The sequence below is a fragment of the Lepisosteus platostomus genome, chromosome 7 (assembly GCF_059453375.1).
Source record: "Lepisosteus platostomus isolate fLepPlt1 chromosome 7, fLepPlt1.hap1, whole genome shotgun sequence".
NCBI lineage: Eukaryota > Metazoa > Chordata > Actinopteri > Semionotiformes > Lepisosteidae > Lepisosteus > Lepisosteus platostomus.
In genome coordinates, this window is record NC_142617.1 from 47,123,356 (window position 1) to 47,151,266 (window position 27,911).

At 42.0% G+C, this 27,911-nt stretch overlaps 1 protein-coding gene and 1 long non-coding RNA gene across 4 annotated transcripts; both read left to right on the forward strand.

Moving 5' to 3' along the window:
- The first annotated feature begins 3,066 nt into the window (after positions 1-3,066).
- Positions 3,067-6,223, forward strand: LOC148658981 (uncharacterized). Its single transcript, XR_015940278.1, has 3 exons — positions 3,067-3,420; positions 3,939-4,099; positions 5,805-6,223. It is a non-coding gene; the product is annotated as an uncharacterized LOC148658981 (long non-coding RNA).
- Positions 6,224-6,520: 297 nt separating this feature from the next.
- LOC148658982 (SHC-transforming protein 4-like) lies at positions 6,521-27,693 on the forward strand. 3 transcript variants are annotated; one of them, XM_088640842.1, is made up of 12 exons: positions 6,521-6,795; positions 7,274-7,961; positions 12,710-12,780; positions 18,153-18,216; positions 18,532-18,651; positions 19,222-19,275; positions 20,199-20,250; positions 20,399-20,525; positions 23,414-23,594; positions 23,725-23,797; positions 25,477-25,715; positions 27,267-27,693. In XM_088640842.1, the coding sequence occupies exons 2-12, from the start codon at positions 7,332-7,334 to the stop codon at positions 27,393-27,395; spliced, it is 1,740 nt and encodes a 579-aa protein (XP_088496968.1). In that variant the 5' UTR covers positions 6,521-6,795; positions 7,274-7,331; the 3' UTR covers positions 27,396-27,693. The 3 variants fall into 3 exon arrangements, with proteins under 3 accessions (XP_088496968.1, XP_088496970.1, XP_088496969.1); XM_088640844.1 differs by having other exon boundaries at positions 23,417-23,594; XM_088640843.1 differs by having other exon boundaries at positions 7,277-7,961.
- Positions 27,694-27,911: the final 218 nt, after the last annotated feature.

Sequence of the window (27,911 nt, forward strand, 5' to 3'; positions counted from 1 at the left end):
CATAGGTCAGGACTAGCCTGGACCAGGGATCCCCAATCCTTGCTGCTGAGCTCTGTGCTGACATGAATCTGTAACTGAACCAATATGTTGCTGGGGTGAAGCCTTTGGCGAGTTAATTTTCTACTCCGAGGTTATCAATTCTAAGTTACTTTTGTAATTAGTATGCACAAAGTAAAACTATGTGAAAGTTAAAACAACCTCCAACATGGAGTAAACTCTTTATCAGGTCTATTAAAGGTTCAATGATTTGATTGTATGCTCAGATGGAAAAAAAAACAGCAAGTGTGTGGGTCTTTAGGACCAGGAATAGGAAATGCAATGAAAGGTTACAAACAAGAGGATGCCATTAGGCCCATATAGTCTGCTTTGTAGTTAGTAGTAAATTGATCCAAGGATCTTGTGCACCCCTTTCTTGAAAGAAACCAGGGTATCAGCTTCAGCAACATGGCTGGGTAGCTTGTTCCACACTCCCACCACCCTTTGTGTAAAGAAGTGCCTCCTGTTTTTGGTTTCAAATGCACTTCCATGAAGTTTCCACTGGTGCCCACTGGTTCGTGTTTCAGCGTTCATTTGGAAGTAATCTGCTGGGCTAATTTTGTCAGTGTCCTTGAGGATTCTGAATTTGTACTTGTATTGGGTCTTCTCTCCTCAGGACTTTTAAAGGTTCAGGGGATCTTGGCTTGGACAGCACACTCACATGAAGACATGGGAGACTACAACTAATTGACGCAGCAGGTCTTTGTAAGGCGGGTGGAAACCAGAGGAGCTAAAGAAAAATCCAAACAAACCTGAGGAGATCAAAAGGTACAATCCCACTCAAGGTTTTCCTAGAAGTAGCTATATAATGTGAGAGTAGGAGAATAAGAACAGAAGAAAGATTGCTGACGTTTAGGAGATTATGTGGCAGAATTAAAAACAAAACACTGTAAAATGTCATTTCTACCCCCATCCTCAACTGAGTATTGGTTTCAGATCAGGATACTTAATGGTCTTAGAGGAAACAGTTTATCCCCAGGGAGAATTAAATGTCCTTTATTCAGAATCCCGCTGTAATCTGAAGGCCCTAAGTGAACTGTCTTGTGACCCCACAAGATGCGACATTAAGGTGTATACGCTTATAATATAAAGGCAAAAGCTGTTTTAGTGCCACATTTCTTTTTCAATGCGTTCCTTCACATACATACATACAGTACAGCTACAGTGTATGTAATTCCAATTCCCTTTTATTATTCCTAAAAGGTCAGTCAATGTTTTTTCGTCCCGCTGTCATTTATAAATGCCTTATGGGCGCGATGAGCATCAACGCCATGGGATTGAACAGCTCAAAGGTTTCACTCAGTAGGACGTTAATTACTCAGGAAGCCATAAACTCTGGCAATTGTGCTACAGGACACAATATCAATATCACAATATTCAATTGTGTACACGCATCTACAAATCGAGTATTAATCTCCAGTCTATACCGGAGAGTGGAGAAAGGAAAGGACATATAAAAAGAAATTACCTGCAGAGAATCACAACACTACGAGTCGCATTAAAATGACATTGCAAGTTTATCTCGTGTTGAGCGCTGTTGATGCGGTACAGTGTTGCACCGCTTTCATGCAGTTCTCCATACTACCGCTGGGTGGAGCCAACCGAACGGGTCCGTTTTGTCAGTTTGTTTCGCTCTTGCTTGAATTAAACGTTAACCAAAATGTCACGTAGTTTTTCCACTTATAACTAGCGATTAATTATTTTTTCACCTGGATCAAGAAATATAAAAAAAAATCTGTTATATTTAGAACCTTAGTTCTACCAAGAAAATGTATGTATTTCAACAGAAAAAACATTCAGAAAATGGTCTGGAGAATCAACGCGAACATGAATTTCAACTCTACAACATTAGAATATTTTGCAGGTTTAAAAAAAATCATAGCGCATCGATGGTTGTTTGAGACATGAAGATATTCATAAGAATCCCAGCCTAAGGCGTGAATACCATTAAAATGTTCGAACGGAAACGATTTACTTGATTAGGAAAGACAAAAGATCTACTGACATAACCCAATACCCACTTGAAAGGAATTTTTTTTTAAAATGGACGTGCATTCTTTGAAAAGCAGGACATGTTACAAAAGCTACTAGTTGAAGTTATATAAATGCACGATCCAATTTTGCAATTAACTTGCAGTTAATTGGCAAAAATATGGGCCAGGAGGCCAGTGCCTGAGCTGCTACTACAGGGTAGGTTCTTCACATCTATTTTCAAACTAACAAAAAATGAATGCTAAAACACACTACGGTTATAAACTAGTTATTTTCTAACCAAGTGTGTGTAGATGAATTTGGTTAATGCAAATTCTGAAATACTACCATATCCCCGCTCCCTTCATTATCTGATGACTGATACACGTTTTGAATATTCAGTTCTGTCCAAAGGCACTATTTGCATAGACCTATATTTGCTTGTATAGTGCTTAGTTTCCCTGCCGTCTTGTACAGTATAGGGTAATGTACATAATGCTGTTAGACCAACAACATTCATTGCTTTCCTGGGGTGCTATTTGTGTTGAGTTCATATGTTCTCCCAGTGGGTTCTCCAGTGTTCATGTGGATTTCCTCTGGATGCACTGGTTTCCTCTACTGGGGAGACTGGCCCTGGTGTGATTGTGTCTGTGTTTGTGTGTTCCCTACGATGGACTTGTGACATGTCCAGGATGTATCCTGCTTTGTGCCTGTTGCTTGCTAGGGCAGGCTCCTGCTCCCCTGCAACCCTGTTATCCTATTGGATAAAGTGGTTAGAAAATGGATGGATGGATGATCATTTTTCATCTTCCACAGAATATAATGCATGTTTTTTTTGCCCTTTTGTGGAAAAACAAAGATTCCAGTTAAATTAACTTTCAGTTACTGAAATATATTTTCTTTTTTTGCTTATAGGAGTCGGCGGGTTTTCTTTCCAGGCGGGATGCCTCCTTCTGCTTTGGTGAGGAATTCAGGGGGAATATCAACCACAGGACCCGGCCGGCCGGGCTGGGCCACGGGAGGAAGAGGAGAGTAGAAAGACTCCTTTAGCTGTGTCAGGTCAGGCTGCGGTTCGGGACGGCAGGCAGATGAAGAGTGAGCCATGTTTGAAGAGCGGCGCTTTCATCTTTAGAGCCTTTTGCTGCAGTATAAGGTTCCCACAGTGAGCTACAGAAAGGAAAAACACTTCATGTGTGTCTCAGTAATTTCAGACATCAAAAGACATGCAGAGCTCTGAAAAATCTAGCACCGTTTCTTTCTATTCATTTCAATTTCTTACAGGTGGAGACCCCTCTTGCCTTCTGGATAATCAGTATCTAATTAATCCAAGGATCTCATCTCCACTGTTTTTAATGGACACCAGGGTATCACCATTATCCACATGGCTGGTTCCACACACCTACCACCCTTTGGGTAAAGAAGTATCTCCTGTCATCAGTTTACGATGCACTTCCCTATAGATTACACTTGTGTCCTCTGGCTGGCATTTCACTGTTTACTCTGAAGGCTTCAGTTGGGTTGGCTTTATCAATGTTCTTGAGTATTTTGAACACTTGTCTTAGGGCCCCTTGCTGTCTTCTCTGTTCTGGACTTAAAAGGTTCAGTTTCCTCAGCCTATCGGTGTTGAACATTATTTAAGCCCCAGGATGTAACTGCTTTCTCTTCTCTGACTTGATTCTAATGTGGCAAAATCTATAATGTGGTGACCAAAAACAAAGAACACAGTACTACAGCACATTTGTATGACTTCCCAAGATCACCTCTCATTACTGATCCTTACCTTGCTAGCCTCTGCAAGCTCCACCTCAGCTGGAAAGCAAACATGGAATTACCTAAAGGAAATTTAGAATTTTGGAAGAAGGGTGAATGAGACATCTTTGGCGATTTCACTCTATGGAAATGCTAAGTTATTATTAAATATGTGATTACAGGTCCAAAATGCAGTCTTCGGAGTCTAAGGTGAGAGCCTAAAAGAAGTCTTTATGGAGAGACCAGACCTTCTTCAAGCAAACACCAAGAGGGACAGCTCTGAAACAAAAAGTGATTGCAGAACAAAGGAACAACAATGTAACTTCAAGTCTGGCAGAGCTAGGTCAGCCACCAGTCTCTCGCTGCAGATCGTAGAATTTAATAAGTCACACCTGAAGAAGGCTCCATGGCCGAAACGTTGTGTTCTCTTTCTTTTTTTTTTCAGCATGGAATAAACCTATTACTTGTTCCTTTGCAGCCTTCGCATGCTGACGCAGCTACCCACCTGAATTTAATATGTGCTAACTCCCCCTTCCAAATTAATTTAGAAACACTAGAATGCAGTCTATCCCAATAGCCTAATGAAGGAGAAAGAGGAATGGCAAGACTGAAATAATTCATGCAAGGAAGCATGTTCATTTTATTCATGCAGACGCAAGTTTGAAGAGAAGTGGGAAAATATTCTCACCCTCTCAAGTTCTCATCTCCCAGTTTAAAAACAGTGCTAATAATATTTACTGCCATGACATGCTGACTAGGACTAGTGACTAAAGCAGGAAGTCATAAAAGATCATTAACAGAAGAGGCAGGAATTGGAAAACATTCTTTACATATACCAGTATGTCATTGACATAAAGAAGGTCTGGAATGTTGAGTATCGTTGACAGAAATACTGTAAACGTTGTAGTAAGTTTGACAGACATCTTGAGTTTGTAGTTCCAAAGACAAGATAAATAACAGAGGCAAGAGTAGACTTCGTTGTATAGGTTTCCTAGAAACAGAGAAAATAAAATCACATAAAGTCACATAAAATCCAGGTAGAATGCCAGGAGATTTACTCGTTTGTTGTGTCCTGAACTGCCTCCAAAGACAGGGGTACAGGCACCCCATCAGCAGAAGGATAAAGTAAATGAAGGGAGAAGGGAAAACTTGAACGCTTCCGAAGTGCCAGTTTAAGCTGATAAGGTGGATGTAGCTCTGGGAATCACAGTGCTGCAAGGGGAAGTGAGTGAGATACAGTATATCCTTAGTTTTTCATCCCACTTCAAGCCCCAGCAGCTCTGTGGGGAAATGTAGAGGAAGTTAAGGTAACAGGTCTCTGGACAGACAGAAAGGAAGAAGATCAAGTACCACACACCCTTTTCTGTGACTAAGAAATCTGAGGCAACTCATATTAAGACAAACCGATTTCCTTGCAGTAACAAGGTCCCCGCAGTGATTAGAGCCCCCACACGCCCACTCCCACACCTACACTCCTCCTCCTCCTTCCTCTACAATAGCAGCTGTTTTCAGAGATGAAACTCACATTGTTATAATGCCTTTTAATACTTCAACCAAGCATTTGCCTTTATCAGGAGCTGTTGTTTAGTGAAGAGTATGGGGAAATATGCAGTAAGAGAACCTTTTTTTGTAGTGAAAAGACATACTGTACCAGCCACACACACAAAAATAAACATATGAATGAGTGCTTATAGTCTATGATTGATTCTCTCCTTCGGATAGTAGGCGGCTTTTCCTTTTTGGTGGTTGTAACTTTGGCAATAACACAGTACGGTAATCTTTTTTATACTTTAAGAGCATAATGTTCATAATGTTCAGACATAAAGTATTAATACCTCCCATTTCACATGTATTAGAAAAAGAAAAAAGGCAAAGAGACAAAAGAAAATCAAAGTAACAGATTAATTACTTGTAAAACAAATCCTGATTGTCTTCTGCATATCTCTAACTTCCCTGTTATTGAGATACTAAAGATGTTTTCCTGTTTTTGCTTTTTCTGTGTATAATCTGTTGTTCATTTCTAATTCTAAAGGCCATTTTCTCCGTAGGACAGTGTGCTAAAACTAGGTGACCTGGTGTGGGTGTGGATTACTGCAAGGCACAGCTGTTCGGAAGGTTTCAGAATCGGTGTGACCATCACAGTCTCGTACCAAACAGATTTCAGGAGCCCCCAGAGCACAAGCAGCTGAATGCTGTTGCTGCTCTGTTTTGCAATCACCCAGACTCTGTTGAGCCCTCCTGGGGAATTTCATTATGTCTTTGGAGTCGTTTTGATTGACCCGGGAAGCTGCCCTTAGACTGGAGAATGAACAGTCGATAAAAAGAACTCAAGTTCTTAGAAAGATGTACAGTATGACTTCTTCCTTGGAAGATAATACCATATGTTTTAGTGTCTAAGTGAGTGGGAATGTACTTTCAGTAAATCTCGTATTCAGAACCCTGCTGTTCACAATAAAGTTCCAACATCTGACGTTGTCTTATCAGAGTAATCCTCTTTTGCCTCTGCTGTGGAAACTGCTTTTCCTGTGTGAATGATCTGTGGCAGGATAAAAACTGATAAAGATGAAAGACAACATTCAGATGGTCTCTGTTTTAGTGTATTTATGGTGCATGAGTCATCCTGCCTGCCTGTGATTGGATTGTAGGGGAATAAAAAAAAGAACTCGGGGACTGTCAGTCAATTACAGGCATCTTCAGCTTCATTCACACATTTATTAGCATGCGCAGTGAAGGAGAAATTCATTCATAAAAAAAGTTCATTCATGAAAATTGCAACAGCCTCAGCAGCCTCTTGTGCTGCAGAACACAGTGATAATGACCTGGCTTTTAAAGCACAGTCTTAAATGACTGAATATCTCGGTAGTGAGAGAAGCTGCCTGCAGTGTGTGTTTTTGAGATTTAATGTCGGTTATGGGGTTGTTGTGGAATATTTCACTGGACCTCATGGTCAGGCTGAAGGAGAACAGTGGTCAGAGGGATCAAGACTGAACAGACACTACAGGAACGGCAGACTGTGTGACAACTGATACAGGAAGACTGGTAGGTCAAATTACTATGCTGAGGTATAAAGAAGGCTAGCTTCAGTGACGGTAGAAAATGCAGACAAAACTAATTTATTGGAGTATATTTAGGTGAAGTTCAGAAGTAGTAGTTATTTCTTGACCTATGTTTTTATAATTTATCAGTGGAAATGTGTGGAATTTATCACTGTCAATGACAGCTGTTTGAGAAGGAATAATGACCTACATCATAAGAGAAAAACGTTTAGCTTACATTTTGTGCAGTTTGTGACATTGGATGTTTGAGCTTTACATGAACATATCTCTGGCTTCAGCAAATAGTTCGACTTTCAGAAGAAAAGTGAGTGCTTTGTCTCGTGCTCTGTTTCTGGAAAGCCCCTAATCATATTTATTGAAAATGACTTCATTCTGTAGGTAGGAGGAAGAAATCGTGTGCCTTGGTTTCATTGTGGCAACAAAGCTATCGGTCTCTTTCCCCCCCTTTCTGTTTGTTGAAGCAGTGGCTGCGAGAGGCTGAGGGTCTGTCTTCGGCAGCTTTTGTTACCACCTCTGGCTATGAGAGAACATACCCACCTCAGCCTCAGGGGAAACGTATTGCATGTTGGACTCTTCGGACAAGCAGGCATGCTTCACAGGACCAAGTACAGCCGTTTCCGCAACGATTCCGTCACCTCCCTGGATGAGGGCACGCACGGCACTGCCCTGCCTGTGGGAGCCAAATCTCCCCCTTTGCCTTCTTCTTCTCCCTCTACCTGCCTGGCACCAGTGCCCACTCCGCCTGCTCCACACTCCTCCCTGGACTCCCCTGGGGAAGGCAACACCACACTCTGCGCCTTCATCCCCAAGATGGCGAACATCAAACTCTCCAACCCCGCTGCTCTGCTTGGACTGAAGAGCCTGACTCTGGCCTCCAGAGAGGTGCCCAGAAGCAAAGTGGGCAGTGGAGGCGTGACCCTGGGTGGCCAGGCCGACCCGGAGATCAGGCTGACGAGCTACCTGGCTGCCTCCTCTCCTCTTGGACAGGGCATTGCCGTGGAAAAGGTCAACTCGGAGGTCGGCAGCAGTCCACCCCAAAAGGAAATGGTGCCCAGAATTGAGGGTCTGCCCTCCTTAAGCAGCTCAGTGGTAGGAACAGAGTGTTTGGGGCAGGACATTCTGGAAAGTGGACTGACCTACTACATAAAGGTATTGTTTCACGTTTGTTCAGCTGCTGTGTGTTTTCTGTGCTCCTGATGAAGTGGATTTAAAATAGTGTCTAGTGTCTGAAGAAGTCCGAGTATAATGATGGTGACTTTACATCTTTGTGTGTGGCACCCAGTGTGTGTGACATTGTTAATTATTTCTCCTTCGTTTGTTGAAGTAAGCAGATTTTGATAGCTCAATATACAACAATTTTCAAAACTAGGCTAAAGGTTAAGCTTGCCTAAGTTCACTGAAACTTTTAACTGGATTTTAATTTTAATTTTAGGATTTTTGTACTTTTTAGGGTGGTGACTTGGGTGTTATGCTGGCGCCGTGGTTAGCCTTGCTGCCTCATGGTGCTGGGGCCCTGGGTTCACCCGGACATGGGGTTCCAATTTGTGGAGTTTGCATGTTCTCCGAATATTCAGTCGGGGGCTCCCACAGTCCAGAAGCATACGTATGTTAATTGGCTTCTGGGAAAATTAGTCCTAGTCTGAGTGTGTGTCTTTGTATGTGTGCCCAGCGATGGACTGGCTTCCCATCCAGGGTGTACCCCGCCTTTTGCCTGTTGCTTGGTGGAACACGATCCTGTTCCCCTGCGAGCCAGAATTGGATGAAGTGTTTAGAAAATGGATGGATTGATGATGGTAACTTTACCTGTAAATCTTATGAAAGACCATGAGAAAATATCTCATCACTGAAATCCAATGACGCCCGCAGTAGAAGCTGACATAGAACAGAGGTGCCCTGTACTTCACAGGGGTCCAGCTTCTTTGCTGTTTTCTTTCCATCATGACAGATGGATAACTAGTTGTCAGTTTCTGGTTGTGCAGATCTTCTGTTCAGTCTTGGATAGTTCAGATGAGTTACAAATCAAAAAGACTTAATTAAATGTTTAGCTGACATGATTTTTTGGGGGGAAAAACCTTCTTCTAATTCATGTGTGTGCTTTCTTCAGCAAGACAATGTTGGATTGTCTGTAGTGAATATTAACTTGATGTTGTTGGATTGGGTTTGAAGGTGGTTGATCACAATTCTAACACTTTCTAGGGTTTGTTTAAAAAAAGCTGAAATGTATTTAGTTTTGGGTTTGACCTTTTCTTGTCTTTAAGAAGTTCTGCAGTTTTTGTATTGCATTTGACAGCTTTCTCATCTGCTTTTCAGGAGTCTTTAAGAACTTGAAAGTGTTTTTCTATAATGTTAGAGTGCTTTCTAAAATGCAGAATATTCACGTCAAACATGCAAACATGCAAATTGTTTCAGTAGAACATATGTATGGTCTATTCATATTTATAATTTTACTAACTGTAAATGTAAAAACTGTGCTTGGATATTTTAAAACAATACTGTACGTACTGTATGTTTGGAGGAGTGCACATGGTTTTACACTGATAGCTGCACGCATACAGTATATCCGTTTTGAGGGTTGAGTAATGTTTTCAATATTCTATTAAGAAAAGCCTGAAGTTCACTCTAGGTAACGTGCTGTGCGCAGTGAGTCATGTTAGTGCTGAATATTTACAATGATCGCTCTGGCATTTTGACAAACCTGTCAGAAAAAAATCCACTTGTGCTTCTCATAGGAAGTGGATTAAGTTCAGTGAGTCGGTGCTCTGTGCCCCGGTCTACATTTTCTTTCACAATAGATACAGGACCGTGAAAAATGTTAAAGACAAGGGGTGTAGCATTTGACCCATCCTACATCTCTGGTTACAGATCATTAATGTCGATTGGTCTTGGAAACTCATGCTTATTATTTTTAGGAACTGTAATAAAAATGTATAAACAGCACGGTTTAGACAGTGGTTCCACTCACCTAAAACTCCCTGCTTTCAAGAAGTAACTTCTACTGGCAGTCTATTCAAAGCCTTACCTGTCCTGCTTCTGTGACACAGTGGTGATTTGCATTCAGATCTGAACTTCCTTTGAAGATTTTCAAAGTCGTCTTGAAATCCTCCATAAGACGTTTGTATTCCTGGCCCCAAAGATTCAGTTCTTTTAGACCAATCTGTGACTTGCACACCAGCTCTGTCTTCAGAGAAGCACCGCATGTCTTTGATGAGGTGATTAAACCTGGCACAGTAAAAGAAGTGGAATCACACTAGTGTTTTATACAGTATGTACTGAATATTACGTTAGTGTCCAGTGCTTAAACACAATGTGTTGTGTGGAGGAAACCATGCAAGATACAGACTTAAAGTTGTTTAATTCATAAGAGATACTAAGCTTACAATCAGATAAAAAAAAGAAAAGCAAAAGCTTTTAAAATGTATATTATACCAAAAGGCTTGGATATCTCATGCATTTTTTGGCTCATTAGTTTTATTTCAATGAAGCCTGTACAATTCACGTGGGGTTTTCTGTGTAAATGAAAAAGGAATCTGATATAATGATCACAGAGTGAGAAGCCATACTGTTAAAGTCCCCCCTCCTCTCTACTGCTTCCTGTGCAACCAGAGATGACTCATCCTCACTTAATATTCCAGTTTAGATCTCTGAGATCAAAAGAAAATATGCAGAAAATTGCATCTAGGTAGCCTGTGGTTAAGAGCACAGATTTCGATTTGCTTCTGAGACTCATCAGTTTGTGAAAAGCAAGGTTGGATACAGGAACAGCAACCCACAGGTCACAGATACAGCCCTAGGGGAGGGAACTGAAATCAACTCTTAGGCTAAGGGACTCAGATCCTGGTGTCAGGACTGCCTGCCGAGCTCCCCGAGGGCAGTGTTTCTCTAGAGGGCCACTGGCTTCTCCCTCAATTTCACACTGATTCACACCTGCCTCAGGTAGCAAGTCTCACAGCAGACAGTGTCCAGCAGTAGAGATCACAGCCTTGAAAAACACATCCCTCTGGACTGGAATTATATAGAAATATGTGTGCAAGCTCACTATTGAATTGAATATCTTTAACTGCTTTATCTTTAACAAATGCAAACATTTGATGAAGATTATTGATGAATATGGTTCATGTTTTATAGCATGGGGAGGAGACATAGCATAGTGAGTAAGAGTTTATAACAGTCAGGTTGTGGGTTTGAGTCTGCACTACTTTGTACTTTGTGTGAGATATTTTATTCCAGTTGCTCTAGCCCACTCACTAAATGGGGACCAGCAAGATTGAGGGGGTCATCCCTGCAATGGGCCAGCATCATGCTCAGTTTCATGCTCTCTAGTCCGCTTAGCGCTTCAGAAACTAGGACGAGCTCTGGCCCAGAGCTACTGTGCTCTGGAGTGGACTTTGCCTTTGCCTAAATAGCACGGTCTTCTTTTGAAATAACATTTGCTCTTAAAACCCAAAGCCATCACCGTAGTTTTTCTCAAGCTTCTTGTACTCCTGGAACCTGTGCCGATCCTGGTGGAGCACTGTCTGAAACTGCCAGAGGGAGTGCTGCTGTCTGATCTGATTGCTGCAGTTGCTGGAATCCATCCAAGTGCTTCATTAGACAAGCAGAGTTGTCCCAGACAGATCATGGTCTTCATGAAGTTCTGATTAATAGATTCAAAGATCTTCAGTTCAGAATCTTTTTATATGTCCCAACACAAACTCTTTGTTATCTCCTAAAATCCAACAGTACCATAATATAGTATAACATAAAAAAACATTAACAAAGTTCTATTATATTACACACAGGACTTTCAAACAGTACCTTTCAGCCTGTGCAATGTGTGTGTAAGCATATTAGACAAAGAGTGTGGAAAGAGAGCTTCCTGTTCTCTGATGATTCCAGATAATTACCAGCTAAAAAAAGAAATTGTGTAAATTTACTCTTGATAGGCCTGCATTCATTTGTAATTTTACCCGTGAAAACGGAACACTGTATCTGACAAGTTTGAGTCTCTCTCAAAGGCAGGTGACAGTAGAAAGGACAAGATAAGTCCTAATTCTGCTGTTGTGTGGTTGATTAAAGCCCAGAGGTCTCAAGAGCCAGCTATACAATCTGTGAAACTGTTGCAAAAAAAACAACAACAACAAAATAAAACAACAACAGCGGAAAAAAAGCCCACTGTATTGATTGTGGAGCTGCGCTTGGTGTAGCCTCCCACACACTGACTCAGGATGCAGGCGCACACTAGCTCATCCTTGTATGATCTCACAGCATGACTCACCGACTCTTGTGAATGCTTCATCCCATCAAGGTTAGAGCAGTAATGGCAGTTTTCCGAATTCCTGCAGTCGAGCTGCCTGAGTGGGCGATTTTAACTCCTTCCACGCTCTCCCACTCCACTCCACACCACCGCATGATTGCGCAGGAGCAGGGAAAGGCGGGCGGAAGTCTCCCACTCCTGTGGGCACCCTCGCCATGCGTCACAAAGAAGCACGCACACTCCACTTGACCCTTGACCTTGCACTTCTAATCCCCTTATTCTAGATTCCTCCTGAATCACTACTGACATACAGATGCAGTCTGCCTTCTTCATGCACAGCTAAAATCTAGATAGAAGTATTTAAATCATCATCTTAACATGCATGGCTGGGATACTTACAAATATATTTACAAATGGTTTTTCATGCTGGGGGGGGGGTATATAGATTTGGAATTCGGGGTGGGGGGTGTTTTCAGAATGTAAGCTATTGATGTGACACTCTGTCAGTGCAGTAATTGCTTTCAGACATGCTGTGAGGGCTAATGAGTTGCCAGTGTTGTGTTAAGCAGGTAAATGACCTGCACAGTTCCTGCATGTGGGTGTAGACAGTCTGTTTCAGTGGGTTTCAATGGCAGCTCATATCTGTTTTGTGCTTTGTCTGCAGTACGTTGGCTGTGTGGAAGTGCTGCAGTCAATGAGGATGCTAGACTTTGGAACAAGAACACAGGTCACAAGGTAGGAATAAAAGAACACTTTATTCTGTGATATGTTAAAATATGATATGTCCATGTCTGATTAAGTTACTGATTAAGTAACTCTTAACTCTTTACTCTTAACAACGGAAGTAACTCTGCTGTTAATTCCAACTTGACAAATTACAGACATTACTAAATTGAATCTATGATTAACTATATCTGTTATTGCTACTAATGTGATTCATTTGAAGCCATTTTTAATTTTATTAATTGAAATCCTTCTTTCATGGGCTAATACACTCCCTTGCTCCCTTGCAAAGCATCTATGATTTGGACAAAAAAGTAGAATTGAACATATGGAAATAAAAACATTGCCAAACAAGAGGAGGTCATCTGGACTACCTAGCCCATATGATAGCTGTTAGCTCATTGATCTGAGGATCTCCTCTAGCTGTTTCTTGAAGGTATCAGTTTCAGCAGTTTATGTCATGTAACTTAAACCCCCCATCTTTGCAGTAAGGAGAAAATCTAAATGTGTTTGAGTTTTCATGTGTCTATGTTGACTCTGTGTGTACATCTAGCACAGTTTTATTGGGTCAGAGTTATACACAGCAGATTGTCACTGGTTTTTAGTAACACATTTACTGTCAGGCTGATGGCTTACAATCTCAAACTGCAGGCACATGTGTATCTAATATATTTTCAGTTAAAGGTATTAGATGGAAAACTCTTGTTTCTTATTTTGCGTGCTTGGGTTCCAGATATTTTGACCAAGACAAGGTACAAGCCAAGGAGTTACTCCTTGGGATCCCATCCTGCGTTCTCTGGCCATAGCCCAGAAGGTTTTCCATAAATTTCTCCTTGGATCTTCATCTGCTGGGGATCCTAGAAAAGCCTTCAGCCTGACCAGAAAGCAAGTTAAACTGGACATAAGTGACACAAGCAGTACAAACGCCTGCAGCTTTCCAGACCCCCAGGACTTGTGAAGATGTTACAAATGCGTGTCGCTGCTTTTAGCAGGCGTGCAATGAAAGATCTCAAGTGTTAACCACAGCAGAAAGAATCAGAAGAAACTCTAATAAGAGAGATTGTGTGTATTTTCTAAAAGAATCAGGAAACTGTAATAAAAGAGATTGGGTTTATTGCAGTTTTAACTTTTGATTAAGTGCTACAGTATAGATTATGTGATGCCATGGATCACATACTCAATATACTGTGTCTTAAATTGCTGGTGCAGCGTATCCTAGTTACTGAGTATTACAGTATATAAATAACTGGAAAAACCAGTGATAAGAATGACTGTTCAGTCATACTTCACAGGAATTAAATCACTACCAAAGAGCAAAGAATAATATACTAGGAAATTCAATTTGGATGAATTCTCCGCTAATAACATTTTGTAGAATTTGAAAATACAGCAAATTTAATTCGTTTCAGAGAAGAAAAACAGACCCTTGTATTTAGTAGGCTTCGCAAAAATAGGTAGTGATGGGATTCTGGTTTTATTTGGATGAAATAACGAATCCATTTGCCATATAAAGGAGAAGGGTGTTGTTACTTTAAACTGATACAAGCTTTGAGGTAAATTATCCAATTAAACTTTCTTTTCATTCCGGTAATCCTAGGAGAAACAGAAAGGACATGGGGAGAAGTTCATTGTATGTTTTAAAAACCATGCTTATTTTTAAAGATGGCTTTGTAAGTGGCTGTTTGTGCTGTGACTTCACAGCAGTTAGGTCCTGAGTTTGATTCTGGGCCTTATACTGTACAGTATGTGGAGTCAGCATGTTCTCCAAAGTCCAGGGAGTGTTCCTGCCTTGTGTCCTGTGATGGACTGGTGTCCTGTCCAGGGTGTGTTTCTGTCTTGTGCCCTGTGATGGACTGGTCTCCTGTCCAGGGTGTGTTCCTGCCTAGTGCCCTGTGATGGACAAGTGTCCTGTCCAGGGTGTCCTCCTGCCTTGTGTCCTGTGATGGACTGGTGTCCTTGTCCAGGGTGTGTTCCTGCCTTGTGCCCTCTAATGGACTGGTGTCCCATCCAGGGTGTGTTCCTGCCTTGTGCCCTGTGATGGACTGGTGTCCTGTCCAGGGTGTGTTCCTGCCTTGTGATCTGTGATGGACTGGTGTCCCGTCCAGGGTGTCCTCCTGCCTTGTGCCTTGTGATGGACTCGTGTCCTGTCCAGGGTGTGTTCATGTCTTGTGCCCTGATCTTTAAGAATGGGCTTCTGGGTGCCACAATCCTTCTCAGAAATTAGTGGCTTTCTTGATGAATGAACGGATGGTTCTGTAAACACAGACTATACATTTCAAATCTAACTTTAAAATCATTTCCTCTTTCTTGTATTCTTGTGCTGACCTTCTGTAACTTTTTCTCATTAAAGCTGATGAGTAATGTGTGATCTTTTAGCTACATTTAGAGCGCTTTAATCTTTGTTTGGCAAGAACAGCCAGCAGTGTATGATTCTGTGCTCACAGTTACAAATCTATTTTCATGAATGCTGAATAGATTCAGAACTTCTCTGATTACAGAATCAGAAGGTTCTAACTTTTTAATGTCTACAGAAGAACACATGTCACAGAACAACAGAACAGTTATTCATTAACAAAACAAATTTCAAGAACAATTATTTAAATAATGATACAAAATTATCTTTATATTAAAATGTTTTACTGAAAGCTAGGTGAATTTGTAGCTATAAAGTCAAAGGGATCTGCAGAAGAACCTGTTTGTAGCGGAAAATAATAAGAATTCCTTACTCAGGACACTCCACTCAAAGTGCTTTACAGGAATGGGGACTCCCCTCCACCACCACCCATGTGTAGCCCCCACCTGGATGATGCGACTGCAGCCACAGTGCACCAGTACACTCCCCACACACCAGCTATCAGTGAGGAGGAGAACAGAGTGATGAAGTCAATTCATAGATGGGTATTATGAGGAGGGCATGATTAGCCAGCAGCCATATCACCCTGCAACTCACAACTGGCAACCCACTGAAGCTAAGCAGGTGTGAGCCTGGTCAGTACCTGGATCGGAGACCTCCTGGGAAAAACTAAGGTTGCTGCTGGAAGAGGTGTTAGTGGGGCCAGCAGGGGGCGCTCACCCTGTGGTCAGCGTGGGTCCTAATGCCCCAGTATAGTGATGGGGACCCCATTACCTGTAAAGTGCTTTGAGTGGAGTGTCCAGAAAAGCGCTATTTAAGTGTAATAATAATAATAATAATAATTGCTTACACTTATATAGCGCTTTTTCTGGACACTCCACTCAAAGCGCTTTACAGGTAATGGGGACTCCCCTCCGCCACCACCAATGTGCAGCATCCACCTGGATGATGCGACGGCAGCCATAGTGCGCCAGAACGCTCACCACACATCAGCTATCAGTGGGGAGGAAAGCAGAGTAATGAAGCCAATTCACAGAGGGGGATTGTTAGGAGGCCATGATTGATAACAGCCGATGGGGAAATTTGGCCAGGATGCCGGGGTTACACCCCTACTCTTTTCGAGAAACACCCTGGGATTTTTAATGACCACAGAGAGTCAGGACCTCGGTTTTACGTCTCATCCGAAGGACGGCGCCTGTTTACAGTATAGTGTCCCCGTCACTACACTGGGGCATTAGGACCCACATGAGCCGCAGGGTGAGCGCTCCCTGCTGGCCCCACTAACACCTCTTCCAGCAGCAACCTTAGTTTTTCCCAGGAGGTCTCCCATCCAGGTACCGACCAGGCTCACACCTGCTTAGCTTCAGTGGGTTGCCAGTTGTGAGTTGCAGGGTGATATGGCTGCCGGTGTAATTGTGTAATTATTATTATTATGATTGGTAGGCCAGGACACTGGGGTGATACCCCTGCTCTTTTTGGAGAAATGCACTGGGATTTGTAATAACCCCAGAGAGTCATGACCTCAGTTTTAAGTCTCATCCAAAAGACAGTGCCTTTTTACAGTATAGTGTTCCTGGTACTATACTGGGGCATTAGGACCCACACAGACTACAACCACCCAGCAAATAAAGTGTAGGGTTAAAGAACTGATCACTTCATCAAAGAGTCTAGATTTAAAAAAACTCTAGATTTAAAACAACTTAAAATACTCAATAGTCCCAATAGTCCCAGGAGTGATCACTGATTAGTGTAGAAGAGAGGAGTGTGGCCAGTGGTGCACCCTCCGGGCTCAGAGAGTGCCTGCCAGCCTGCTGTGCCGCAGCGAAGGAGAGCAGAGCTCCAGGTCACAGCTGCTGTGCTCTTTCCTCGCACCACAGCCGGAGAGCAGGCGTGGGTGTCAGCTCTCCACTTTCATCAGTGAAGGCTGGCTGGATCCCCTGCAACTGACCCCGAGGAGGAGACGCGTACTGTAGAAGGCTGGGGGAGGAAGGAAATGTGCTATCGATTTGGTTCTCCTCTTCCATGCCATTGATATTTCAGCAACCTAGTTACACACCACATCGTCTTTTGTAAGCATATTGGACAGTACTTTATATTGTCTGGATGATATCTGACTCACTAAAAATGGTCATTATAATTCTTCTTTTTCCTTATTACCCTGCCTGGGAATTACTCTTGATGAAATAGCTGTTAAAATATTCAAAGGCTGTCCATTCACAAAATATGTAAGATGCTAACTACAGGACCTGCACTCTCTTTACTTTAATTACTTTTATCTTTGATGATCTCTTCATTGAGAGACTGTAAATCCAACAGTTATCTAGTACTCCTGACTACGGTCAAGCACCAGTGCTTGAGGGGAAATAAACATAGCCGCTCCGAAAACGACAGGGCACGTGTTCTGCTACTTGTGTTTTAGATTAGACAAAGGACTGCCTTGTTCCTGAGTAGTTGTGCCCAGCTGACACTCATGTGCCAAGAGGTCCTGCACTGGTGGACCCCCTCTTGTGCCAGCAGACCCCGCTTGTAGCTCAGCCATCTCCCCGTGCCTCCGGGCATCTCTTTTTCAATGCAGGGGATTCCGTCTGCAGTCGAAGGAAAGGAGACTGCCCTGCAAAACAGGAAGTGGAGCCTGTGGTTTGTTGCATGATTCCCACCTTTGAGATACCAAAACTCCACATAAAAGCAAGAATGGACCTGTTTCCTATAAAGCATGCCATGATGTCATTGTGTCCACTCCGGTCCTACTTGATTGGTTAATTCTTCTCAATGCAATGGTGGCCTCTCATTAACACGGCTTTTCGGAATGATTAAATTGATCTTCTGCAGGTTGCTATCATTTGTAAATGCTTTTCAAGAGATAAACATTCATTGCCAGCTTATTATACGTGAACAAAAGGCAGATTTGTATCCCAGAAACTGAGGTGTGGGGCATTATTCTCTCGCTTGGTGCGGACATCCATTGTGTCATCAGCTGTCTTCCTGTGGCTGTCCTGCACCTAATGTGTTGTGTGTCATTGTGCTGCTGCAGGGAAGCCATCAGCCGGCTGTGTGACGCCGTGCCAGGGGCGAAAGGAGCTGCCAGAAAGAAGAAGGTGAGGAAGCCGCCGATCCACCGTCTTGCGGTTCCTGTCAGTGTGGCTCTGGCACCCTTGTTCTTACTGAACTTACTGAACCTCACAAGCCTCATTGTTTCTTATTCTTTCATCAGTTTGGCATTCATACTGCAGCTTTGAAAGATTCGCAAAGTGACAAAAAGGAAGTGCGCATTCTGCCTTTTAGTGCATTCGCTTTCTCTCGCGTGCTACCAGCTTGTTGTTGAACAGTGTCTTCTTCTTAATGGGAGTTGAAGGAAGTCAGGTTGGTTGTAGGTTTGACATGTGCTGTGTTTTTTTTTCATTTGTTTCTAGCTTCCAAGCAAGGGACTGTCTGCGGTTTTAGGCAAAAGCAATATGCAGTTTTCGGGAATGAATGTTAAACTGACAATCTCAACAAACAGCCTGAATTTAACTACAGTTGACACTCAGCAGGTAAGAGAAAATGTCTTAGCCTAAGAAAGAGAATACTTTCTTAGCATAAAAAAAGGAGGGAAAAGGTGAATCGGCCTCAAGTGTAGTGCTATCATTATTTCTTATTTATGGAAATTCTCACCTGAGACAGCTTATTTAAAAATAAAATGTGGTGCTCACCTAATTGAAAATGCTATGTGAGAAGAGTAATATAGGTGGATTCTGGGAAATGCAGATAAAAATTGCTGCTGCGCATTGCTGAGGAATGTGAGTTAAAGATTGAAGCAGGTGTTAGTCTAATGTGGTAGAGATGTAATCTGAAGTGAATCTCATGTTCTTCAGCAACAGTTATCACGAAGCTTAGCAGAGGAGTTTTTTTTTTAAAAAAAGAGAATCTAAAAAGGAAAACAATACAAACAACAAAATACAAGTGCAGGATGTTGTTCTGTGAGCGCAGTAGGTGTCTTGTCAAACAGAGGTTCCTGGAGTTTGTGGCGAAAGGCTGTGTGTAGGAAAGCTTGTGAACAGTGCCCACGTGTTATCCTGATTCTTGTTCAGCAGAAAACAGTTGCCTCTTCCTCTCTCCCACAGATTGTTGCCTACCACCATATGCAGTCCATTTCGTTTGCCTCCGGAGGAGATCCTGTGAGTGAGCTTTAGGAGGAGAGGGGGTGGAGTTTGGCATTGGGTGCTTTAAAAACAAACACAAAGTAAAGTGCAACAAGGATGCCTTTCCAATTTCCTCTCCTGTGAGCGCTGAGGGCATTTTTATTTCCTGTTCAAAGTGCTCTGGCACTTTGTGTGGGCAGGAGCAAATGAAGAGTCGAATTCATTTAGTGGATTTAAAAAAAAAGTTAATTGACACAGTAATAAAAAAACTCATCGAAGTCTGAGACGCGGTGTTTAGTAAATGCAGGGAGGAAAGCAAGGTAATTGATAAGCGCACAGTGATTTAATTATTGGAGCAGGTCTCCCCAAGAGCACCCCTTCCTTCCCGATTCCTGTCACGTATTAATCATCATCTCAACTGTGGAAGCAGACGTAACAGAGCCAGAACCCACAGGAGTAACAACATGTAATTAAATCCTGGCTCTTTGGGCCATTGTAAATGTAGATATTTGTTTCCTGTTGACTGAAAAAATTGCTTTTCCATTCTGACACTGATTCCAGGTATAACTCCACTCCCCTGCAGAACATTTTGTGTTTTTGCAATCACTTGATGTGCATAATAATGAGTGCTCAGTTTTCATTTTTTGGAATTTTAAGAATACCTTTAACTCCCTTCTAAAATGATCTGGATTCTCTTTAAAGGAGTGTAGTATAATTCCTTACCACCCTTTGCCTTAATCATGCCCTCAGCTACCACCCAGAGATCAAGGATGTTGCAAATCTTTACCCTTTGAAGTTATTCTTTTGTTAAAAGGCAGTTCCATGTCACTGCAAATACAGTACATGGGATTGCATTCATGCATGTGGTTATTGTTAGAAATATTGCTTTCTGAAATTGTTTGATACCATCGTATCGTAAAATACATGTTTCAATGATAACTCCTTTTGGATGTTTTTAGGACACAACGGATCATGTTGCTTACGTCGCCAAAGATCCTGTTAATCAACGAGGTATGTGAAAAATATAAAGATGACATAATTCATGCTGACAGAGATGAACACCGCATTTCTTTTTGGTACCCTTGTTTCTTTTTTGTGAGCGTGAAGCTGATTTGTGTGTCTGCTGCCAGCTGAAGTGCTGCTCTTCATTGTTTTTCAGCTTGCCATATTCTGGAATGTCCTGAAGGACTGGCGCAGGAGGTTATAAACACTATAGGACAAGCTTTCGAACTTCGCTTCCGGCAGTTCCTGAATCATCCATCTTCTCTTATTTCAGCAAAGCAAAGGTGAACTTTGTAACTTTTTCTTGTACATAGACTATGGGGGGGGGGGGGGGGGATTAGACATTAGCTGTGTGACAAAAAGGCTGCAGTAACCTGGAAGGTGGCTTGCCCTGTCTGTTTGAAAAGTCTTCTAAAATGTTCTCCTTGGGAACTGCTTCAAAGATTGACCTGAAACCTCCCAGATTTGCACAAGAGTTGCTGCAATACTTACTAATCCTACAATTGCTCATAAACTGCTCTGCAAAATGCTGCCTGCAACACAAACACTCAGAAACTGTTCGACCCATTCATTTGAAACATTGTGTCACTCTAGTGTCAAAATGATGTGAATATGTCCGAATGGACTGCCTTCAGTATGTAAACCAAGATAGTTGTATGATCCCCATTTCTTCTAACAGTTAAGAAAAGTTAACACTAATTTCTCCTGTTCTGCTTGGCTAAGTATTATTCTAGTGAGCGTACAATTAACATAAGGCACACTGGCAACCCAATTACTGTGTGTACGAAGATGTCCACCAGACCACTGTTTCGTGTCACTTAACAAATCTACCTGTATCTCTGGAACTGCTTCACCAGCTGAATTCAAATTTAGTACATTTCGTTAAACCTGCTTGTGATGTGCAATTTACAAGTTCCCTTGTAAGTACAAGTTACTGCTCACATCCAGTTGTCAGCTGACTGACAAAATGTGGCCTGCAATGCAAACTGCTCCTATTTAGTGACTGATAGATAGATTTAAATCCAAACTTGGTAGACATCGTTCTAGAGATTGAGTTAAAACTTTCATCAGTCCCCACATCTGCCTTCAGAATTGCCCCTTGTTGTTGAAATGTTGACATTTCTTAGTTGTTTGAGCCAAGGATCTCGACCAGCTGTTTCTTGAAAGAAGACCTTGTCAACAACATGGCTGTTGTTCAACATGCTTTGAAGATTTGAATGAGGCCTCTTTGCAACCTCCTCTGTTCAAAAGTCTGTTCTTCCACCCTGTCAGTGTAGGACATCCTCTCCAGCTTCTGGCTGCTCTTCTCTGGACTGATTCCAGAGCAGTCATATCTTTTTTAACATGGTTACCAAAATGGAAAACAATTTCTAAGCATTACATCCATTAATTTACATTCTATGCTTTTAACTACAAGTCCGTCCATTTTTTACCTTTTTTTTTGCTTCCTCACCTTGTTGATGTGTCGAGATAAACACCTAAGTCTATTTCACTAACAACTGCATATTGTTTGTGAATAGCTGATCACTTTATCAAGCAGATGCTTGTAGTTACTGTTATGTATCTGTCTCTTCATTTACGTGGTATTTTAACACTGCAGTGTGGTACAGGGCCAGAAGAGAGTGTCCCTGCTGTGGGCACTGTGCGTAATGCTGGTTTGGCACACCAACATATCGCCACCAACTCCATGACCGGGAACTGAGTCAGAGTAGTGAACTCATCTTTCCATTACTGAAGATATCTCATGGGTTATCCAGCCAAAAGGACAAGTTTCTGCTCAGAACACAAAGAGTAAAAAATGTCTTAATGTAAAATTTAGCTTCTGACTCTTAAAGGTGAATGTTTAGTTTAATAGTAAGATGTCATGGTTAGTTGCAGATGCTCAAATCTTCTACACGTTAACTGACTGAGTACTGCAGAGTCACAACCCAGTAAAGTTTCTGGGTCACCTTTGAATGATCTGTTTCTAAGCACTTGGATTAATTCTGTCCCCCCCCCCCCCCCCATTAAGCAGGCAATACATTCAATTAAGTTGTTTGGATATAATTTGAAATGAAAATTGTTTGGATAGCATTTTGAAATGAAAATGTCATGCTTATCATGTTTTTACACACTGATGATTTAAGGCTGACCTATGAGATGTGCTGGACCTTATGGCTCCCTAACGTTGGGAACCCCTGGACTAAGACATTTCCTGCTATTCACACACTTGCAGCACAAGGGTGAACATGTTTTGAATGACAAAAGATACATACGTTTAACAAATAATTTTATTACACTTCATAAATTGGTGGTTAATCTTGTTTCACCCACAGTGCAAGAAATACCTGTCTTTAACTGAATAAAATAAAATCAAATTACTCCAGGTTGGCAGCTCAGCAGACTGGAACTTCTGCTGGTTTATGAAGCATCTAGCTCTCCTCTGAAAGAGACACTAGTCCTTTACAGAGTTATGGCTGTTACAGCTGGGTGGAACTGAAACAGTCAGAGTAGGACATCTTGACACCATGAAAGTATCCACACTGGGGACTTGAACCACTGCCCCATGACCACAACAATAAAAAAATGTCGGGAAGTTTGAAATCACTACTAAATAAATGTGATCTAATGTAATTAATATTATTTCAAAAGAGTCAAACCAACAGGGGCTAAGGCAGATGGGTCATTCTCCTCCATCTCCTGCCCCACAGTGCATATTAAACCAAAACAGGATTGCTGTGTAATATACTTAAGCAAACTGAAGCAAGGCCACTCTATCTTTTGCATTTTATGCTGTATATCTCACAGGATCAGCAGTAACACTCTGGGCTGGCCTGCCTTCATCATTCAGAGTTTTCCTCTCTCATTTCTTGAAGTGCATTAAGTAATTCCCTGTCTCTGCTGTGAATGTGGAATTCGTATCCTTGGAAACACACACTGGTACTCAGCTACAGTACTTCATCCCTGCTGCCTAAATGTTTTCGGAAGGAGGGGTTCCTAAACCCCTGAATCGGCAGCACTGAGAGCCTCTGTTGAAAGAGTGAATGTGTTTATTGTTGTGTTTCTTCATGTTCTGTTTTCTGGGAATGTCTGTGTAGTGGCCCAGACTTCAGGATGCAAGTTATTAAACAAAGTTGATTATGTAATTTTCAGCTTCATTGATCTCTTCCTGTGCTCACGGCTGCTTTTCCAGCAGAGCCGAGGAAGCTGACAGCAGTGCCTGGGCTCCGGAGAGTGGCGAGATCCATGAGTATTACAACGAAATCCCAGGCAAAGACCCGCCCCCAGGTGGGATACTGGACATGAGAATTAAGGTGGCAGCCGTCCACAGCCCGCAAGGCCACAGTCGGGCAGAAAAAGATGAGCTGAAATGGGTAAGACGATTGCTTCCAAGGGCTCATTTCCGCCACCTACCTACAAACCCACCCTTTTGTTAGTGTATGCATCTTCAAATTGCTCTTCTGCTTCCTGGATGAGTCATCCTGCGTTTTTATTGTCTTTCAGGCTGGCAGCCCACAGCACCTCAATGTGTATGAAAACTGTTCGCTGGCACAAAAGCAGCTCTTTTCTGCTGCAGGTGAGTGCCTGCAAGGTGCAATGTCTGAGGCATAAAGCCCAAGGAGAGCATGGAGCAGGGCAACTAATTGCGAATATAAAATAAAACTTGAACAAAATGAAACCTTAAAGGTTCAAGATCCCACATTAACTGGAATGCAAAACATGCCTTTCAGAATTTAACATCTGATAACAGAGTGTCTAGCGTTGCTGCCTTGCAGCGCTGGGGCCCTGGGTTCAAATCCGGACTTGGGGTGCTATCTGTGTGGAGTTTGTATCTTCTCCCTATGTTCTTGTGGGTTTTTTCTGGGTGCTCTGGTTTCCTCTCACAGTCCAAGAACAAACTAGAAGGCTAATTGGCACCTGGAAAAAATGGCCCCGGTGTGAGTGGGTGCATGTCTGAGTTTGTGTCTACCCTGTGCTGGACAGGCCTGTTGCTTGCCAGGATAGGATTCAGATCCCCCCTGACCCTGAATAGGAAGAAGCAGATAGAAAATTAACGATTGGTTAGTAATGAGAGCTGTTTTGTGCATTAGAAGCAGTTCAGTTGTGTATTCAGTACATAGTGGGGTTTTTGCTCAGTTTGTCCAGTTTGCTGGTTTTGCACAAGGCTTGCCAGGGATAACAGTTATTTTGGTATTTATAAAAGGCCGCAAAGGAACAATTGATGAACCATCTTGACCAGTTTGATGAGTGCTGTGCCTTGTTGTTGGGAGCCCTCTTGCATTTTTTATCTGAACCTTGAATGAGCACAGAAGAATATTAAGGAAACCATTATTAGACTATTAAAGTACATGATACCCTGCAAAGCAATTAGGAGAAAGACATTACCGCTGTAAATTATTAATGGCATGCTGAGCTGTGGGACATCTGTATGCCCAAGAGTGAATAAACGAAAGGACACTACATGAAAATAATAACCTCTGTGTCACAGCCAGACACATCTCTCATTCTGTACAGCAAGAGCACAGGCACTGTGGCACAGGCTCCTGAATACAGTTGTGCAGAAAGTGCAAAACTGTGAATATTGTTTTTCTTTGTTAACTTCGCCTTTGTAATGGCTAGTTACAAATGCTGAGTTATACATTTTATACTTTACACTTTATACATTAAATAAAAACATTTTTTTATTGTTGTGCTAAAATATTTAAAACTTCTGTTTCTAATTACACAAATCGGTAGTAAATATTGTTTCAGGGGATTTCTGTAGAACGAAAAAAAAAGATGGATTTATTGCAACTAGAAAAAAGAAAGCCAATATTCCAAGCAAAGTTTTTGTGTGTCATCTTAAGAATGCTAAACAAGATGGGATTTAGAATCAACAAAATATTTTTTCATAAATTGTTCTGGAACAGTGAATTACGGAGGGTATTATTTTTCATGAGATTGCTTCCTCAGATGTCTGGACACTGAAATCGAACAGCAGCTGCAAGAAAAAGCGGAGATTTCTCAGATATCTCAATGGCCTCTTGAAAGGCAACCAGATACTTTTGTAAAGGACCAGCAAGGGACTCTGCTTCCTAGCTTTTAAGAGTGTAATGCATTACTACTGTAACATTGAAATCAATGAAAGTGGAAAGACACACATGAGACCGTGCTCTTGAAAAACTACGAGCGCACAGTGCCTGCTGCCGGCCGGCTCTTTGCTGAGATCCATACCTTCCCGTGATTGCAGTCTGTGTTTTTGCTCTGTCCTGCCAGAGTCCCCGGCGCCCGGGTACAGCGGCCCTCTGTCCAGCGTGCTCCAGCACCTGCAGGGCCGGCTGCAGGAGGAGGTGTGGTACCACGGCAGGCTGAGCAGGAGGGAGGCGGAGAGCCTGCTCAGCGACAGCGGCGACTTCCTGGTGCGGGAGAGCAGCTCCTCCCCAGGCCAGTATGTGCTGAGCGGGCTCCAGGGGGACACTGCCAGACACCTGCTCCTGGTGGATCCAGAGGGAATGGTACGCAGCCCTGACACCAGACAACATCCTTTCTTTTCCTTCGTGCACTGGGCCACTTGGGGTATTGGCTTTGGGATGTGAACAACACAAATAGTGTGGAAAAAAGCAGTGAAATATTATGAATATAAGAACTGTTACAATTGAAAGGGGGCCATTTGCCCCATCTAGGTGAAATATCCATAGTTTCTTTTTGTTTACTAAATGATTTTGTATCATTTGTATCAATTATTTTGTTAACAAATATCAGAACAATGACTTGGGCTTCCTCTCTGAAAGTATACGGTACCAGTGCTGTTTTGTGCTTCATCTTACACATATAGTAATCTGAAATAGATAAGGCTATAAATGCCTCTTAGCTGAAAACACCCCTGCTGGGTGTGATGGGCAATGAATTTGGCACTGCTCAGTAGTCTTCTTGAAGGGACAAACAAGAGACCACCAGGGAGTGTGGTTCAGGGTGTAATTCTCCAAAAGATCAGGAAATTAGAGGAGAAAAAATCACTTTAGAGCCTTGAACTCAAGAACAAGTTCTTAAAGCCTGTGTTAAATTCAACAGTAAGCCAGTGCAGGGATTTTAGGACTGCATAAGAACTCTAGGTGCTGAGTCTTGATTAGACAGGATTTTTGTAAGTTGATCTTTGATGACACAGCAGATAGAATTGTGGAGTTTAGTTTAGTTTAACAAAGCATGGACTAGTCTCTTTTCTGTACCTTGCGAGGCACTGACAGGACATACTGTAACTCATCGATATTCCTAGAATAAAGAAAAACATGTTAGTGAAGCACACTCAAAGTTTTGACTAGTGTGAAAGAAAACCTCAAATGTTTTCATTTTTTGTGCACATAATTGTGTGAACACTAATCATAGTCACGATGGAACATGATGATTTTTGCAGTTCATGCAGAGAACCTAGGAGCATGACCTACTGTAAATGACTTAATGGTCTCATTTCCGCTTGGTTGGAAAATATTTCATTGTACCCAAAGTGTAAAAACAGCTACACGGTGCATGAACTGCGAGAGACACAGCCATTTGTATGTCAGGGTTGGTTTGTAAGTACATGTAAGTATCATCATCATAAGGTCCACATTTACCAGCTTTCATAGGAAAAGAGTAAGTTAATAGAAGTGACCATTTAAAAACTTTGAAGGAAGCGTTAACCATGAATTAAAAAAACACATTTTTACAGAGTGTGGCCACAGAGCTGTGGGACGTAGTGTTGCTACCACATTGTTCCTGAGGCCTGGCGTTGAGTCTGGCTTGGAGAGCCTTCTGTGTGGAGTCTGCACGTTGTGCATACGGTTTTATCATTCCCACCTCTCAAACACATGCTGGCAAGGTTATTGGGCATCTCTAAATTTGTGTCTCTGTGTGTGCCCTGTGACAGATTGATTGCCTGTTTAGGGTATTGTCCTGTCATGTGCCCCAGTATTCCAAGACAGGCAGTGGTGGATGTGAGCCTCAACAGGAATAAGCAGCTGTCTTATACTGGGTGGATAGTTTTTTGCATAACCTCTTTTTTCCCTTGTTTTTTTTTTTCTTAATTTCAGGTTAGGACAAGGGATCACATTTTTAACAGTGTGGGACATCTTATTCGCTACCATATGGACAATCAACAGCCAATTGTCTCTTCCGGAAGTGAGCTCTGCCTGAAGCAGCCCGTTGTACAGAAGCAATAGTGACCATGGACATGGATTCAAAGCAAATGTGAACTAAAACAAAAAACAATGTTGAACTGTGTTCTCCTTCCTTGCATGGTCACCCTCACCATAGTGGATCCTTCCCATCTCTGGGCACTATGATTATATACATGCTGCACAATCCGGGCTCAATCACTCAAGTGAAAAGACGTCTGAAAGCACAACTTTTTAGCTGTACAGCTTGTTGGCTGACTTTGATTTCAGTGCTGGTGAAATTGTCTTTTACAAATGTGCCTTGATGCATTCATTGTTAGATTAAAAGGATAGAGTGGAAAAAGTTAATGTTTTACCACATTTTTTAAAAAAGATGTATTTTGTAGCAGCTTATAATTCTGTTCATTCTTAAAACCAGTTGCCAAATTTCTATAAGTGCTGTATAGGAGGTTAGTCAACTTGATTATTATTTTTTTAATTTTCAGTGCACTTTCTTAATACTGTTTTCCTGTATTTAATACACAAATGCAGTATTTTACTTCATTGCTGTATTGCAGGCAA